We start from the raw sequence: 19,991 nt of genomic DNA on the forward strand, positions 1-19,991 counted from the left end.
GAATAGGGCATGTGGAGCAGCCACTGATAAATGGAAATGATATATTAAAAATCACACTTGTGTAGGTCACTTTGGTATTCTTCAAAAATATATTGGAGCACATAACAAGACTTCCAGTCCAGGCCTTGGAACTTTGCCTCTTCTGCTAGACTGATAGGACCCCACCTATAAGAACCTATCTCCTAAGTAACAGTAAATGGCTCCATCCACCATGAGAGTCAAAATGATATTTCAATGGACACTAATCCAATAAAGGAGGATACCCTAGGCAACTAGATGGTACAATGAATAGAGCACTGGTCCTGGAGTCAGGAAGACAAATCCAAAAGCAGCTTCGGAAAGTTTTTAGCACCTCAGGTAAGTCACCTGACCTCTGCATGCCTCAGTTTCTTCAACTGTAAAATGATAGTATTAATAGTATATACTTCTCCGAATGGTTGTGAGGCTCAAATAAGAAAATACTTGACAAGTGCTTAGTACAGTATCTGTCTCATATAATTCTTGTTTTCTTCCTTCCCAGGTAAATACTTCTATTGGGCTGACCTCTAGGTTAGATGGTAGAGGGCAGAAAAAATCTACACATGCATCGATTCCTAACCTTGGCCCTGGGATAAACAAAGTGATCTTGGGGCCAAAGAGAAAAAAACTGGACAACCAAAAGCTCTCCCTTTTGGGAGTAGGAAAAATGGAGGAATTTAGTTGATACTTCCACTGTACACAATTTTTGTGGATATGTCAGCTCCCAAAAGATAGTATGTACTAAACAAACAAGCTGGAGTCATTATGCAACTAATAGAGGTTGGGGAATGGGTCAATTGCCAATTTGGATGTTGGCATGGTGAATCTATGTTGTGCTTTCATGGAACCACACCTAAAGACAAGGTAATTACCTATTCCTACCCCCTGCAGCTTCTTGTTCCAGTCAGATCTTTATCCAGCCAGATCCCACTTAACCTCTCCCCAAATATCAAAATGGTACTCTCTCCCCTCAAGACAAGAATTTTTCCCCTACAATCTGCAGCATCTTCATGCACGTAACTTCTCACGGTCAAGTATCCAGTCCACCAGAAGCCAGTCTGTGATGAATCAACAACATCATGAGGAAAGGGTAAGAATCTCCATTTCAATGACTTCTGGGATCTAGACTCCAGTAAAACTTAGCTGATAAGGTCGGACCACTTTCATAGAGTTTGCACTCTCCAGCCTTCCCTTCTTTCTTCTTGCTGCCAAGTCACTTGGGCTATGAAATGTTTGCCCATTCAGAAAGCTTCATATACACTGGAGAAATAGCTCAGGTCTCCTATAATTTGCAGGCTTACTTTCCACTAGGATGGTTCAGACAATTCCTTCCCATAAAGAGCTCAAAGGACCAAGAGGCAGTATTATTGAGAGATGCCTTGCTTTCTAACAACTTAAAGGAAGTGAAACTGTCATTATATCACTATGATGAATGTTTATTTACTTGGAAGAAAATGGATCCTCTACTGACTGGGTAATAATTCTGAGATGGTGGGTAAAGATGAAAGAGAGACTCCTTATTTCCTTGGGGAATAAGTTGACAACCCCTCCACAGAGGGTACTCAGTGGACAAAGACTTTAGTATCATTTCTCTAATGTAGTTTTCAAAGAGGGTAAGGTTTTACTTGGTCAACCACGAAATACTGTATAATGGAAAGCTTGGGAGAACATTTGGAGGAGGAAGAGGAAAGGGATGATTACCATATATAGTATTTTAAAGTTTGCAAAGCATTTCACAAATATTTTCTTATTTTATCCTCACAACAACCCTAGAAAGTAGGAAGTATTAATATCCACTTTTTACAGACAAGGAAACTAAAGCAAGGAAAGGTTTAAAGATTTGCCTTTAAAGAGGCTAAAGGCCATGGCTGCTAAGAATCTGAGGCCAGGTATGAAGTCCCTTCTTCTTGACTCCAAGTTCAGTGCTCTAACCACTATACTATCTGGCTACCCTGGAACAGACTGCATTCAAGAGGTTTATGATCTATTGGTCATTTTACTACAGATGGCATTGATGTTTGATTGTCAGCCATGCAAGAGATATCTGTGCGATGGTCCTAATTTTCCTGGTGCTGCTACCTTACATTAGGAAAAGAATCTATGACTATGCTGAAAGTGTGATCATCTGTGCTATTTCCCTGATGTTCCAGATACTGATCTAACTCATCATCATCACTTTTTATCAGGAGATGAATTGCTATTTGGGGCACCTAGGTGTCACAGTAGATGGAGCACTGGGCCTAGAATGTGAGTTCAAATCCAGCCTCAGACATTTACTAGGTATGTAAACCTGGGCAAGTCACTTGACCCTGTTTGTCTCAATTTCCTCATTTGTAAAATGAACTGGAGAAGGAAATTGCAAACCACTCCAGTATCTTTGTCAAGAAAACCCAATGGGGTCACAAAGATTTGTACATGATTTTTCAAAAGAATTGCTAATTTATGGAATTATGAAATGGGGGGTACATGCTTGGTTCTTTGGGTACTCGCCAGGAAAGAACATAATTGCAGCAGGAAGTGAGGCTTCAATCAAACTTTAATAAGATTCAGAAGGGAAAATGGCACACCTAGTCCAGAGACAAATAGCACAAAATAGGGAATACAGAGGCAGATGGTATGGGGACAGGGATGGGGTGCTGAAAGAAGGCAGGCAGCGTAGTGAAGAGAATGGGAAGGGAAAATGTCACAGAGAGTAGCTGTGTAATCACATAACTATGGATTGGAGTTGGGAGTACTAAGTAGCAAAGACCCAGATGGAGGTGGAAGAAGGTTCAAAAGGGTAGGAATTTGGAGTTTAATTTTTTATCAAGCTTTTATAAGGTTGGTAGGAATAAACTAACTCTTATGCATTACACCTTGGGGTTGTTTCATTAACACATACACATCCTCTCAAAGTTTTCAGCAATGTTTTGTGTGTTCTGCTGATCTTAATGTGGATGTCTAGAATTTATCTGAGATCTACATATCATAGGACCAAAAGGCCTTCACAGCAAGACCTAGCTGGCTTCCCCTAATGTAGCAAATAGTCTCAGACGTGGTTTTTGGTTACTACACGTTATAATTTACAAATTATGCTCCTGTGATCTTTGGGATTGTCTGTATGTGACTTCTAGATTCCCCTTTGAAATCTTACTTTCTGCTATTGTTACTTTATACTGACTACTCATAAACTTAGTTATAATACTAACTAGAAGGGGAAGAGGTTTTCAGGGGGACCAGAAAAAGATTCAGTATTAACACAGGGAGTCCATTGTGAACTGCCAAGATCTGACATAACCTAAATGCAACAAACTTTTGAAATCTGATGTTTGGTCCTGAAGGCAAAAGGAAAAGCCAAGAATTTCTGACACTTTTGGCTTCCAAAGATTTTCTTTTGTTTTTTTTCTATTTTCTATTTATGGTGACTTGTTGATGGGGTTGAGGAGATGTATGTAATTTTCTTTCTTCTTTCTTCCTTCTTTCTTTCTTCTTTCTTCTTTTCTTCCTTAATTCTTAATTTCTTTCACCTTAGTGCAGTCTAAGCTGGATTGTTATTGAGTAAAAACCACAAATGCATTTATACGGTGGAAGGGTCTTCCAGAAGAACCTTAGGGTCTTGCTACCATGGTATGTAATATGTCCAATATTTTTATGTATAACTAACTTATTTATTTTTACTTTTCAACATAAGGTTATGAGTTTTAAATTTTCTCCCCCTCCCTCTCCACTCCCCTCCCTGAGATGGTGTACAATATGATATAGGCTCTACTTAAATATTCAAAATAAACATATTTTCACATCAGTGATGATATAAACAAAAATTAGAACTAATGGAAGCAAAGAAAAGAAAGAAGGAACAAAACAAGAAAACAAAAGAAAAGAAGAGCAAATAGTATTCTTCCATCTGCATTCAGACTCCAAACTTCTTTCTTGGGATGTGGATAGCGTTTTCCATAATGAGTCTTTTGGTATTGTTTTAGATCCTTGCATTGCTGAGAAGAATTAAGTCTATCCAAGTCATTCATAAACACAATGTTACTGTAGCTGTACTGTCATTGTTACTTTTCTCCTGGTTCTGCTCATTTCACTCAGCATCACTTCCTATAAGTCTTTCCAGGTTTTTCAGAGTTCCATCAGATCATCATTTCTCATGAAACGATCACATTCCATGAAATTCATAAACTACAACTTGTTCAGCCATTCCCCAATTGATGGATATCCCCTAAATTTCCAATTCTCAGCCACCACAAAAAAAGAGCTACCACAAATATTTTTGTATGGCTCAGTGGAGCCAAGATGGCGGCTGGAAAGCAGGGACTAGCGTGAGCTCCCCGCCAAGTCCCTCCAAAAATCTATAAAAAAATGGCTCTGAACCAATTCTAGAATTGCAGAACCCACAAAATAGCAGAGGGAAGCAGGGCTCCAGCCCAGCACAGCCTGGATGGTCTCTGGGTGAGGTCTATCCCACACGGAGCTGGGAGTGGAGCAGACAAGAGCAGAGCCCAGCGTGGGCAGCACAGACCGACCAGACCAGGAGCTGGGCGTGCCCTAGCACCCTGAATCAGTGAGCTGCAGCAGTTACCAGACTTTTCAACCCACAAACATCAAAGACAGCAGAGAAGTTTAGTGGGAAAAGCTGCTGGGGACAGAGTGAAAAAAGGAGTTTGCAGTTCAGCCACCACCCAAGGGGCAGTGGGGGTGGGGCACCTACAGAACTACAGCTGCAGTTGCTTCCAACCCCAGGCCCACCTGGTGGGAGGAATTAAGTGGCAGATCAGAGCAGGAGTGAAGAGCCTGCTGAAGATCTAAGTCCAGTCCGGGTTGGGGGTTCTTGGGGAAGGATGAGTGCTGGTGTGGCAGAGCTGGCACACCCCACCAAGCTTGGAACATAGTTTTCTTAACTCTACAAGCAGTCGTACCCCACTGAAAAACTCAAGGGTCAGGTTAGTTGGCTCGGAATATGGCCAGGCAGCAAAAACGCACCCAGATTCAGTCTCAGACTCTGGAATCTTTCTTTGGTGACAAAGAAGACAAAAACATACAAACAGAAGAAGTCAACAAAGTCAAACAGCCTACAACAAAAGCCTCCAAGAAAAACATGAACTGGTCTCAGGCCATGGAAGAGCTCAAAAAGGATTTGGAAAAGCAAGTTAGAGAAGTGGAGGAAAAATTGGGAAGAGAAATGAGAAGGATGTGAGAAAACCATGAAAAACAAGTCAATGACTTGCTAAAGGAGACCCAAAAAAATACTGAAAAATAGACTAACTCAAATGGCAAACAGCTCCAAAAAGCCAATGAGGAGAAGAATGCTTGAAAGGCAGAATTAGCCAAATGGAAAAGGAGGTCCAAAAGACCACTGAAGAAAATACTACCTTAAAAATTATATTGGAGCAAGTGGAAGCTAGTGACTTGATGAGAAATCGAGATATTATAAAACAGAACCAAAGAAATGAAAAAATGGAAGACAATGTGAAATATCTCATTGGAAAAACCACTGACCTGGAAAATAGATCCAGGAGAGATCATTTAAAAATTATTGGACTACCTGAAAGCCATGATCAAGTAAAGAGCCTAGATATCATCTTTCAAGAAATTATCAAGGAGAACTGCCCTGATATTCTAGAGCCACAGGGCAAAATAGAAATTGAAAGAATCCACCGATTGCCTCCTCACGTAGATCCCAAAAAGAAATCTTCTAGGAATATTGTCACCAAATTCCAGAGCTCCCAGATCAAGGAGAAAATACTGCAAGCAGCCAGAAAGAAACAATTTGAGTATTGTTGAAAAACAATCAGAATTATCCAAGATCTAGCAGCTTCTACATTAAGAGATCGAAGGGCTAGGAATACGATATTCTGGGGGTCAATGGAGCTAGGATTAAAACCAAGAATCACCTACCCAGCAAAACTGAGTATCATGCTCCAAAGCAAAATATGGATTTTCAATAAAATAGAGGACTTTCAAGTTTTCTCAGTGAAAAGACCAGAACTGAATAGAAAATTTGACTTTCAAACACAAGAATCAAGAGAAGCATGAAAAGGTAATCAAGAAAAAGAACAAGAAAAAGAAATTGCAAGAGACTTACTAAAGTTGAACTGTTTTCTTTACATTCCTGCATGGAAAGATGATGTGCATGATTCATGAGACCTCAGCATTAGGGTAGCTGAAGGGAATATGCATATATGTATATATATATATATATATATATATATATATATATATATATATGTTTATGTATATATATGTATATTTGAGTGTGTATGTATGTATGTGTGTGTGTGTGTGTGTGTGTGTGTGTGTGTGTATATATATACACATAGAGAGAGAGAGAGAGAGAGAGAGAGAGTGGGCACAGGGTGAGTTGAAGATGAAGGGAAGATATCTAAAAGAAATAAAATCAAATTAAGGGATGATAGAGGAATATATTGAGAGAGGGAGATAGGGAGAGATAGAATGGGGTAAATTATCTCGCATAAAAGTGGCAAGAAAAAGCACTTCTGTAGGAAGAGAAGAGAAGGCAGGTGAGGGGGAATGAGTGAATCTTGCTCTCATCAGATTTGACCTGAGGAGGGAATAGGGAATACTATACATGCTCAATTGGGTATCTTACCCCACAGGAAAAAAGGAGGAAGAAGATTAAAAAAAGAGGGGATGATAAAAGGGAGGGCAGATGGGGGTGGAGGTAATCAAAAACAAACACATTTGAAGAGGGACAGGGTCAAGGGAGAAAATTCAATAAAGGGGAATAGGTTAGGAAGGAGCAAAATATAGTCTTTCACAACATGAGTATTGTGGAAAGGTTATACATGATGATACACATGAGGCCTATGTTGAATTGCTTGACCTCTTAGGGAGGGTGGGTGGGAAGGGAAGAGGGGAGAGAATTTGGAAATCAAAGTTATAAAAACATATGCTCATAAACAAAAAAAAAAGTTTTTGCATGCAACTAGAAAATAAGATACACAGGCAATGGGGTGTAGAAATTTATCTTGCCCTACAAGAAAGGAAGGGAAAAGGGGATGGGAGGGGAGTGGGGTGACAGAAGGGAGGGCTGACTGGGGAACAGGGCAACCAGAGTATATGCCATCTTGGAGTGGGGGGGAGGGTAGAAATGGGGAGAAAATTTGTAATTCAAACTCTTGTGAAAATCAATGCTGAAAACTAAATATATTAAATAAAAAAAAGAAAAACAATATATTTTTGTACATGGTTGTGTTTTCCCCATTTTTATGACCTCTTTAGGATACAGACCTAGAAGTGGTATTTCTGGGTCAAAGGGTATGCACAATTTTATAGCCCTTTGGGCATAGTTTCAGATTGCTCTCCAGAATGGTTGGATCAGTTCACATCTCCACCAACAATGCATTAGTGTTCCAATTGTCACACATCTTCTTCAACTTTTATCATTTCCCTGTTTTGTCACATTAGCCAATCTGATATATGTGAGCTGGTACCTCAGAGTTGTTTTGATTTGCATTTCTCTAATCAAAAGTGATTTAGAGCATTTTTTCATATGATTATAGATAAATTTAATTTCCTCCTCTGAAAACTGCCTATTCATATATTTTAAGCATTTATTAATTGGGGAATGACTTGTATTCTTACAAATTTGACTCAGTTCTCTATATATTTTTAAAATGAGGCCTTTATCAGAGACACTAGCTGTTTGTGTTTGCCAGATTTCTGCTTCCCATCTATTCTTGGCTGCTTTGGCTTTCTCTGTGCAAAAACTTTTCAATTTAATGTAAATCAAAATCATCCATTGTGCATTTCATAATGTTCTCTATCTCTTTTCTGGTCATAAATTCTTACCTTCTTCATAAGTCTGAGAAATAAACTATTCCTTGCTCTTCTAGTTTGCTTATAGTATCAGTCTTTATATCTAAATCATGTACCCATTTTGACTTTATCTGAGTATATGTCATAAGATGTTGGTATATGCTTAGTTTCTACCATATTGTTTTCCAGTTTTCCCAGCAGTTTTTCTTAAATAGTGATTTCTTGGCCTGGAAGCTGGAGTTCTTGTGTTTATCAGTAGATTACTGTAATCATTGACTATTGTGTCTTGCATACCTACCCTAATCCACTGATAACCACTCTATTTCTTAGCCAGTACCAATTAGTTTTGATGTTTGCTGTTTTATAATACAATTTAAGGTCTGGTACAGCCAGGCCACTTTTCCTTGCAATTGTTTTCATTAATTTCTTTGAGATTCTGGACCTTTTGTTTATCCAGATTAATTTTGTTAATTGTTTTTTCTAGCTCTAAAAAATAATTTTTGGTGGTTTGATTGATATGGCACTGAATAAGTAAATTAATTTAGGCATAATTGTCATTTTTATTATATTAGCTCAGCCTAGCCATAAGCCGCTGATATTTTTCCAAGCATTTAGACTTTTTTACTTGTGTGAAAAATGTTTTCTAATTGTTTCCGTATAGATCCTGAGTTTTTCTTGGCAGGTAGACTCCCAAATATTTTATAATGTCTACAGTAACTTTAAATGGAATTTCTCTTTCTATCTCTTGCTGTTGGGCATTGTTAGTAATATATGGAAATGCTGATGATTTATGTGGGTTTATTTTATACCCTGCAAATTTGCTAAAGTTGTTTATTATTTCAAATAATTTCTTACATGATTCTCTAGGATCCTCTAAGTATACCATCATATCATCTTCAAAGAGTGATAGCTTTGCTTCCTCACTGCCTATTCTAATTTCTTCAATTTACTTTTCTTCTCTTATTGCTAAAGCTAACATTTCTAGTACAATATTGAATAACAGTGGTAATGTCAATTAACATCCTTGTTTCACCCTTGATCTTATTGGAAATGCTTCTAGCTTATCCCCATTACATATAATGCTTGCTGATAGTTTTGGATAGATACTACTATCATTTTAAGGAAGATTCTATTTATTCCTATGCTTTCTAGTGTTTTGAATAGGAATTGGTGTTGTATTTTGTCAAAAGCTTTTTCTGCATCTAGTGAGATAATCACGTGATTTCTGTTACTTTTGTTGTTGATATGGTCATGTATGCTGATAGTTTCCTAATACTGAACCACCCTTGCATTCCTGGTATAAATGCTACCTGGTCATAGTATATGATCCTCATGATAAGTTGCTGTAATCTTTTTGTTAATATTTTATTTAATATTGTAGCATCTATATTTATTAGGGAAATTGGTCTATAAATTTCTTTCTCTGTTTTGGCTCATTCCAGTTTAAGCATCAGAACCATATTTGTTTCATGAAAAGAATTTGGTATAACTCCTTCTTTGCCTATTTTCCCAAATAGTTTATATAGTATTGGAATTAATTGTTCTTTAAAGGTTTGATAGAATTCACTCATAAATTCATCTGGCCCTGGAGATATTTTTCTTAGGGAGTTCATTGATGGCTTGTTCAATTTTTTTTTTCTGAAATGCAGTTATTTAAGTATTTTATTTCCTCTTGTGTTAATCTGGGGAATTTATATTTTTGTAAATATTCATCCATTTCACTAACATTGTCAAATTTATTGGCATACAGTTGGGCAAAATAGCTCCTAATTGTTATTTTGGTTTCCTCTTCATTGGTGGTGAATTTGCCCTTTACTTTTTTTATATACTGGTAATTTGGTTTTTGTGTTTTTTTAATCAAATTAACCAACACTTTATCTATTTTATTGGTTTTTTTTCATAAAACCAGCTTTTAGTTTTATTTATTGCTTCAATAGTGCTCTCACTTTCTACTTTATTAATCTCTACTTTGGTTTTCAGAATTTTTAATTAAGTATTTAATTAGGGATTTTTAATTTGTTCTTTTTCTAGTCTTTTTAGTTGCATGCTCAATTCATTGATCTCCTTTTTCCCTATTTTATTCATGTAAGCATTGGGAGAAATAAAATTTTCCCTAAGAACCACTTTCACTGCATCCAATAAGTTTTAGTATGTTGTCTCATTATTATCATTGTCTTGGATTTCTTGTTTGTCCCACTCATTCTTTAGAAATTCTGAAAACCAAAGTAGAAAAAAAGGAGAAAAAGAAATAATAACTATGCATAGTCTATCAAAACAAATTCCCATGTTGGCCATGTCCAAAAATGTATAGCTCATTATCAATTTTAATTTCATCACCTCTCCAGCAAGAAATGGGTGCCATGTTGAATCATCAATCCTCTAGATTTCTGCTTTGTTCTGATAGTTCTAAAATCTTTCGAAGTTTTTTTTCTCTAAAATGTCATCATCATATAAATTATTCTCCTAGTTCTTCTCTCCTCATTTTGCATAATTTCATAGAGATCTTCACAGTTTCATTGCTAACTATCCATTTTGTCATTTTTGTGGCACTTTTATATTCCAGTTCATTAATATGCCGTAATTTTTTTAATCCAACAATGCAGCATATTCGAAAGGGTACTAGACTTGGAGTCAGTAAAACTGGAGGTCAAACACTGTCTAAAACAGCTCACTTAACCTCTGTCTGCCTCAGTTTCATCAACTATAAAATGAAGATAATAATAGTACCTACCTCACAGGGTTGTTGTGAGGATGAAACAAGATAATATTTGTAAAGTACTTAGCATAGTACATAGTGGGTCCTTAAAATATGATTGTTTCCTTCTTTTAAATAATAGGGCACTCCAATACCTTCCAATTTGCCTACTATGAAAAAAAATTGCTATAAATATTACTATATATATGTATATAAATCTTTTTTTTCTTTCTTTTACCTCTTTAGCAAATAGGCCTAATAAATAATATAGCTGGATCAAAGGTGTATGCACAGGTTGCTAACTTTTGGGGTATAGTTCCACACAAGATTCCAGAATGATTAGATGGACTTAGATCTCCAGCAATAGGCACTAGTGTCCCTGCTTTTCCTCAGCTTTGCACTGCTAATTTTCTTCAAGGTCTACTTTATGGTTTTAAAAGAAGCGTTTCTTGATTTCCCCTATAGTTAATCTTCTTTCTTTCCTGAAATTACTTCACATTTACTTTTCTGTGTATATATTATAATGATATAAAAAGTTCTTAATAAATATTAGTTTGATTGAATTGAGAAAGCCTTGTATCACATATAAACATTATATACATATATGTGTGTATATATATGTATGTATATACATATATATACATATATATATATATACATGAAGTAAAATTCTCTAAATAACTTAAAAGTATAGAATGGAATTCACTCCATGTCTGAATAACTGTGTTAGACTGTTAGACTCACAGTTCTTCTCTCACCTTACACTGTTGTTCAGTGGTTCAATCATGTTTGAATCTTTGTGATCTCATGCACCATACCATGCCAATGCTGTCCATGGGTTTTCTTAGCAAAAATACTGGAGTGGTTTGCCATTTCCTTTTCCAGGGATTTAAGACAAACAGAGGCTAAGTGACTTGCCCAAGGTCACACAGTTAGTAAGTGTCTGAGGCCAGATTTGAATTCAAGTCTTCCTGACTCCAGGTCTAGCACTCTATCCACTGAGCTACCTAACTTCCTCATCACCCTACATAGATCACTCTACATACTGTCTTCCTATTCCTTTGAATTTTGCATACTAATGACAGCAAAAAAAATTTGCCTTCAGATTCTCCATTCCAGAAAGCAATTTTTACTATGATCTCAGTGTTAACTACCCAATCATACCCTTTGACCCAGAGAAGCCACTTTTTGTTGTTCAGTCATTTTTTAGTCATGTCCAACTCTTCATGATGCCATTTGGGGTTTTCTTTGCAAAGATCCTTGAGTGTCCTGTCATTTCCTTCTCCAGTAGACTTGTACAGATGAGGAACTGAGGCAAACAGGGTTAAGTGACTTGCCCAGGATCACACAGCTAGTAAGTGTCTGAGGCTGGATTTGAATTTTAGAAGATGAATCTTCTAGACTTCAGGCCTGGTACTCTCTCCACTGTGCCATCTAGTCACCCTAGAAATACCACTACTTAGACCTTATAATCCCAAAGAATCCAAAGAAAAACAACCTAAATATACGAAAATATTTACAGCAACTCTTTTTGTGGATGCAAAAAAACTGGAAACTAAGGACGTACACATCAACTGGACAATGCCTGAATAAATTATAGCATATGAATGTAATGAAGTATTATTGTGTTGTAAGAAAGGATAAAAGGGATGATTTCAGAGACATCTAGGAAAAACTGGATGAAGTGATACTGAATAAAGTCAGTAGGACCAGGAAAACTGTATATTTATACTCTTAGCAATAACATTGTAAAAAGAAATGAAGTTTTGAAAGAATTAAGAACTCTGATAAATGTGAACCCACCTCCTGATAAAGAGGTGAATGACAAAATACAAAGAATGAGACATAAATTTTTGGACGTACCAGTCAATGTAAGAATTCATTTTCAAATTTGTATTTTTTAAAAAGTTCACACATGCACACTCTTTCCCCCTTTGGAAAGAAGTAAACTAAGAGGAAGATAAATGCTTAATACTTGGAAAAAAATTCAAATATATAATGTATAGTTATGTATTTGAAGTAGGAAAAGTTTTAAACTCTGCCTTGTTTAAAGCCACTCCAATGCAATATCCCACAGATTATACCAAAAGTTATAATATCTATGGCAAGATACAGTCTACAAACTTGAAATATTAGAGCTAGCTATCCAAAAACGAATGTAAGGTTATGAATTTAGAGGTCTTCAAGCAAAGGCTGATTAATCATTTGTTTAGTGTATCATGATGGGGACTTACAGGAGTGGAAGGAGGTATGGTTTGGCCCCTGAAATGATGAGAATATTGCAATGATGAAATGTTATGAATCTGCAGGTTTTTTAAGAGCTGAACTAATTCTCAGTGCCCTTTATGGGGAAAAATAATAGAAATAATCTTTTTTCAGAGGTGGTATATAGACTGTTTTGAGCCTTCTATCTCTCAAATCTTACATCAAGAGAGAGAGAGAGAGATCAATAAATTGAGCACAAAATTAAAAAATACCTAGAAAAATAACAAATTAAAAATCCTCAATTAAATACCAAAATGAAAATCATAGGAGAGACTGATAAAATTGAAAGTAAAAAAACAAAACATTGAACTAAAAAATAAAACTAGGACTTGGTTTTATGAAAAAAGCAATAGAATATATTGGTTAATTTGACTTAAAAAAGAAAGAAGAAACCCAAATAAAAGGCATCAAAAATTTAAAAAGTGAATGCATTACTAATGAAGATGAAATTAAAGGAATAATTAAGAGCTATTTTCCCAATTATATGTCAATAATTTGACAATCTAAGTGAAATAAATGAATATTTACCAAAAAATTGCTCATATTAACAGAAGAGGAAGTAGAATACTATTCAGACCTTATCTTAGAAAAAGAAATTGAACTATTAATGAGCTCCCTAAGAAAGACTGCCCAGGATCAGATGGATTTATGGGTGAATTCTACAAAATATGTAAAGAACAATTAATTCGATTACTATATAAACTATTTGTAAAAACAGGCAAAGAAAGAGTATTACCAAATTTCTTTGATGATGCAAATATGATGCTGATACCTATAGCAGGAAGAGCAAAAACAGAAAAAGAAAACTAGAGACCAATTTCCCTAATGGATATTGATGCAAAAAAAATTTTAAATAAAATACCAGCAAAGACATTACAGCAATATATCACAAAGATCATACACTATGAATACGTGGAATTTATAGCAATGCCAGGGCTGGTTCAATATTAGGAAAATTGTCAGTATAAGTGACCATATAAACAACAAAAACCAAAAACTTTATGATTCTCAATAGATGCAGAAAAAAACTTTTGACAAAATACAGCACTCATTCCTATTAAAATACTAGAAAGCATAAGAATAAATGTAGCTTTCCATAAAATGTCAAGTAGTATTGATCTAAAACCATTAGCAAGCATTACCTATAATGGGGATAAGCTAGAAACTCCAGTAAGATCAAGAATGAAACAAGGATGTCCATTATCACCACTGTTATTCAATATTGTTCTAGAAATGCTAGCTATATCAATAAGAGAAGAAAAAGAAATTGAGGGAATTAGAATAAGCAATGTGGAAACAAAACTATTGCTTTTCAGACGATATGATGGTATAATTAGAGAACACTAGAAAATCAACTAAAAATCAAGCCAAAACAATTAAAAACCTGAGAAAAATTGTAGGTTATAAAACAAAACAAATCATTGTCATTTCAACGCATTACCAACAAAGTCCAGCAAAAAAAAAAAAAAGAAAGAGAAATGCCATTTGAAATAACTGCAGAGAGTATAAAAAACTTGGAAGTCTATTTGCCAAGACAAACCCAGAAACTGCATGAACCCTTTTCACACAAATAAAGACAAATTGGAGATGACTGAAGAAATATTAATTGCTCATGGGTAGGCTAAGCTAATATAAAAAGGGCAACTCGACCTACATTAATTTATTTAGTGCCATACCAAACTCTCAAAAATAATTTAATTTGTAAAGCCAGAAAAAACATCACGAAATTCATCTGGAAGAACAAAAGGTCAATAATATCAGTGGAATCAATGTTAAAAATGTGAAGAAAATCAGCCTAGCAGTACCAGATTTCAAACTATATTACAAAGCAGTAATCATCAAGTCAATCTGGCACTGGCTAATAAATAGAGTGGTAGAAACAGCACAGAATAAAATAGGTACACAATACACAGTAGTAAATGATCATAGTAATCAAGTGCATGGTATAACCAAAAGATCCTAGTTTTTGGACAAGAAATTATTTTGACAAAAGCTGTTTTTATTCATGAGAAACTAAGCAGAACTTATATGGCCCAGTAGCGGAAACGACCCAGCTGACTTCTCCCAACATTACCCTCCAAATACTGTTAAATAACTCCTCAAATCTAACATTGGAGCAGCAGAGCCAACAGTCAACAGTCAGAGTGAAACATTTTAGTGGTCTGTAACACTAGGATAGGAGTCAGTCCAGAGGATTGCAAGTACCCCTGCCAGGGGCATTGGAGGCAACTGTGTCAGAGGTGGGAACAGTAACAGTGTTGGGAGCTCTCAAGTCCAGAGACAGTATGGGGGAGGGGGTTGGATGAACAGTCAGAAAGAGATTACAGGGGATCCTTTGCTTGACTGGGTGCAGCTAGCACTGATTGGCAACTCTATTGACCATACAGAGTTCTTAGTTGCAGTTCTAAAGCAAAAAGGAGCACTGCAGCTTCAGGAACAGGGTAAAGAACATAGTGTAGAGCAGGAAAGAAGTATCCACATCTTTACCAGGATCATGCCACCTTGGAACAACCAAAAACTTACTGACCCCAGAATTAGCTGAAAACAGCAGATCAAAAAAGCCTAAAGCATCAGACCTCCCCAACCCCAGGTGACCAGATTCAAACTCCAACATAACATTGAAAGTAAAAGTAATAGGCTGTGGAAATAAGCAAACAAAAGCAACAAAAACAAAGAACTTGACTATAAAAAGCTTTAATGGCATAGACCAATATAAATTCAGAAAAAGGCAATAAAGCCACAAATAAAAATGCAAATTAAATTCAAGCCCAACAAGAATTTCTGGAAGAGATAAAGAAAGAGATACAAGCAGTACAGGAAAATTTAGGAAAATAAGAGAGAGTGATGCAAGAAAATTATGAAAAGAGAATTAATAGTTTAGTAAAAGAGGCACAAAAATTCACTGAAGAAAAGAATTCCTTAAACGACAGAATTAACCAAATTTTAAAAAAAGTTACAAAAGCTCACCAAAGAAAATAATTCCTCAAAATTTAGAATTGGGCAAGTGGAAGCTAATGACTTCAAGAAACAAGCCCAAAAAATGAAGCAAATATAAAATATATCACTGGGGGAAAAACTTACATAGAAAATAGATTTAGGAAAGTTAATTTAAGAATTATTGGACTACCTAAAAACCTAGATATTATATTTCAAGAAATTACAAAGTAATATCTTCAATTATCAATATTTTCAATTCAGAGGGTAAAATAGAAATGGAAAGAATCCACAGATTGTCTCCTGAAAGAGATCCCAAATGAAAATCCTCAGGAATATCATAGCCAAATTTCAGAGCTCAAAAAATAAAAAGGAAATATTGTAAGCAGTCAGAATGGTACAATTCAAATATTGTGGAGCTACAATAAGAATCATAGAAGATTTATTTGCTTCCAGATTAAAGGAGGAGGGCTAAGAACAGGATATTCTGGATGATAAAGGAGCTAGTATTACGACTAAGAATCACTTACCTGGAAAATGGCGAGTGGAAAGCAGTGACTAGCATGAGCTCCCCACTGAGTCCCTTCACAAACCTATAAAGAAATGGCTCTGAACCAATTCTAGAACTGCAGAACCCACAAAATATCAGAGGGAAGCAGGGCGCCAGCCCAGGACAGCCTGGATGGTTTCTGGGTGAGGTCTTTCAAGCATGGAGCTGGGAGTGAAGCAGAGCGGAGCAGAGCCCAGCATGGGTTGTGCGGACCAACCAGACCAGGAGCTGGGCAGAGCAGGCCCTAGCACCCTGAATCAGTGAGTTGTGGCAGTTGCCAGACTTCTCAACCCACAAACACCAAATACAACAGAGAAGAATTGCAAGAACCAAAAAATAGCAGAGGGAAGCAGGGCTTTAGGCCAGGACAGCCTGGATGGTTGCTGGGTAAGGTCTATCCCACACGGAGCTGGGAGTGGAGTGGAGCAGATCCCAGCGGGGGGCGGCATGGCCCAACCAGACCAGGAGCTGGGCGGAGCTTGCCCTAGCACCCTGAATCAGTGAACTGCAGCAGTTACCAGACTTCTCAATCCACAAACACCAAAGACAACAGAGAAGGTTAGTGGGAAAAGCAGCTGGGGAGAGGGTGATAAAGCTCATGGTTCAGCCACCGCCCCAGGGGCAAAGGAGGTGGGGCAGCTACAGAACTACAGCTGCAGTTGCTTCTGGCCCCAGGCCAATGTGGTGGGAGGAATTAAGTGGCTGATCAGAGCAGGAGTGAAGAGCCTGCTGAAGATCTAAGTCCAGTCCTGGCTGGGGGTTCTTGGGGAAGGAGGAGTGCTGGTGTGGCAGAGCTGGCTGTAATAGCTCTGAAATCAACAGCACATCTCCCCAAGCTTGGAATAAAGTACTCTTTACTCTACAAGCAGGCATACCCCGATAAAAAACTCAAGGGTCAAGTAATTTGGCTGGGTACATGGCCAGGCAGCAAAAATGCACCCAGATTCAGTCTCAGACTTTGGAATCTTTCTTTGGTGACAAAGAAGACCAAAACATACAGCCAGAAGAAGTCAAAAAAGTCAAACAGCCTACAACAAAAGCCTCCAAGAAAAAAATGAACTGGTCTCAGGCCATGGAAGAGCTCAAAAAGGATTTGGAAAAGCAAGTTAGAGAAGTGGAGGAAACATTGGGAAGAGAAATGAGAAGGATGTGAGAAAACCATGAAAAACGAGTCAATGACTTGATAAAGGAGACCCAAAAAAATACTGAAAAATATACTGAAGAAAACAACACCTTAAAAAATAGACTAACTCAAATGGTAAACGATCTCCAAAAAACCAATGAGGAGAAGAACACCTTGAAAGGCAGAATTAGCCAAATGGAAAAGGAGGTTCAAAAGACCACTGAAGAAAATACTATCTTAAAAATGAGATTGGAGCAAGTGGAAGCTAGTGACTTGATGAGAAATCAAGATATTATAAAACAGAACCAAAGGAATGAAAAAGTGAAAGACAATGTGAAATATCTCATTGGAAAAACCACTGACCTGGAAAATTGATCCAGGAGAGATCATTTAAAAATTATTGGACTACCTGAAAGCCATGATCAAGTAAAGAGCCTAGATATCATCTTTCAATGAATTATCAAGGAGAACTACCCTGATATTCTAGAGCCACAGGGCAAAATAGAAATTGAAAGAATCCACCGATTGCCTCCTCAAATAGATCCCAAAAAGAAATCTCCTAGAAATATTGTCACCAAATTCCAGAGCTCCCAGATCAAGGAGAAAATACTGCAAGCAGCCAGAAAAAAACAATTTGAGTATTGTGGAAACACAATCAGAATAATCCAAGATCTAACATTAAGAGAGCAAAGGCTTGGAATACGATACTCTGGAGGTCAATGGAGCTAGGATTAAAACCAAGAATCACCTACCCAGCAAAACTGAGTATCATGCTCCAAGGCAAAATATGGATTTTCAATAAAATAGAGGACTTTCAAGTTTTCTCAGTGAAAAGACCAGAACTGAATAGAAAATTTGACTTTCAAACACAAGAATCAAGAGAAGCATGAAAAGGTAATCAAGAAAAAGAACAAGAAAAAGAAATCTCAAGGGACTTACTAAAGTTGAACTGTTTCGATTACATTCCTACATGGAAGGATGATGTGTATGATTCATGAGACCTCAATATTAGGGTAGCTGAAGGGAATATGCATATGTGTGTGTATGTATATGTATGTATATGTGAGTGTGTATGTATGTATATATGTATGTGTGTGTATACACACACACACATATATATATATATATATATATGGAGAGAGAGAGAGAGACAGATTGAGAGAGAGAGAGGGAGAGAGAGAGAGAGAGAGAGAGAGAGAGAGAGAGAGAGAGAGAGAGGGCACAGGGTGAGTTGAAGATGAAGGGATGATATCTAAAAGAAATAAAATCAAATTAAGGTATGAGAGAGGAATATATTGAGAGAGGAAGAAAGGGAGAGATAGAATGGGATAAATTATCTCGCATAAAAGTGGCAAGAAAAAGCAGTTCTGTAGGAAGAGAAGAGAAGGCAGGTAAGGGGGGAATGAGTGAATCTTGCTCTCATCAGATTTGACCTGAGGAGGGAATGCCATACACACTCAATTGGGTATTTTACCCCACAGGAAAAAAGGAGGAATAAGATAAAAAAGGGGGAACAATAGAAGGGAGGGCAGATGGGGGAAAAGGTAATCAAGAATCACTTACCTGGCAAAACTGAGTAACAGAGATGTCTAACTTATTTGACCTACTGCCCCTTTTCGAAAAAAAAATACTCAGTGCCCTCCTTGAAATCTACTTTTTCTTTAACCGTTTTTTAAATTTTTATCATTTCAAAAAATATAAAATATATATTTTTAAATGACACTTCTTACATTTAATAATTTATTGTGAATTTGTGGGGTTTTTTTCTTGCACTGAAATTTTATAGCACAATATTGCATCATGTAATTGTATAGTGTTGTATCATAAAGCAGTCATTACTCACACATATTCTTACAGATGCATGCTGGACTTCCAGACAATGTGCAACACAGTTACCTGTCAACATGTGTTTGTTAAGACCTGTCTGTGGACTTGACCACTGTGCAGTTCTAACTTGCATTTTGTGTGTTTATTTGGAAAATAATGTAATCACTATAGCTTTAACTCTAAATTTCATTCCACATAGGAATGATTTTTCGAAAATGTTTTAATCTTTTCTTCTTTCCTTATGCTTCCACTGTCCCCTTATTTTTATCCAATGCCCCCCGTGGCACCTGAGGCTACTACTTCCCCCCATTCTAGCACCCCCAGGGGGTGGTATTGCCCACCTTGGGAACCTCTGCTGAGTATTCCATTGAGGGAGAAAATAGATATTTAATAAAACAGAATACTTCCAAGCATTCTTAATGAAAAGACCAGAGCTGAACAGAAATTTTGACATTCAAACAGAAGGCTCAAGAGAAGCAAAAAGAGATAAATGTGACATAGTAATCATAAGTTTAAACTGTTTACATTCCTATATGGGAAGATGATACATGTAACACCTACGAACTTTATCAATAGTGAATTAGAGAACTCTATATAGACAAAGAACATGATAGTTGATTTTGCTGAAATGATCTCTTTTGAAAAAAATGAAGGGATAACAAAGAAGGATGCAACAAGGAGAAGGGGCAAGGGAAAGGTGGAATAGGAAAATTTTCTCACATAAAAGAGACTCGCAAGGAAGAGATTTATAGTGGAGGAGAAATGGGAAAGTGCAATGCTTGAACCTCACTGAGGTGCAAAGAGAGAAGAATACACACACC

The 19,991-nt window shown here is 36.7% G+C and overlaps 1 protein-coding gene across 1 annotated transcript in view; it reads left to right on the top strand.

The window, feature by feature from the left end:
• Positions 1–284: 284 nt before the first annotated feature.
• The window catches only part of LOC118842015 (ferritin light chain-like), a 35,097-nt gene continuing 15,390 nt past the window's right edge, over positions 285–19,991 (top strand). The window contains exon 1 of the mRNA XM_036749711.1: positions 285–357. Within this exon, the coding sequence (XP_036605606.1) occupies positions 285–357 (73 nt within the window). The remainder of the gene's footprint in view (positions 358–19,991) is intronic.

This window comes from Trichosurus vulpecula, chromosome 3 (assembly GCF_011100635.1).
Source record: "Trichosurus vulpecula isolate mTriVul1 chromosome 3, mTriVul1.pri, whole genome shotgun sequence".
NCBI classification, from domain to species: Eukaryota; Metazoa; Chordata; class Mammalia; order Diprotodontia; family Phalangeridae; genus Trichosurus; species Trichosurus vulpecula.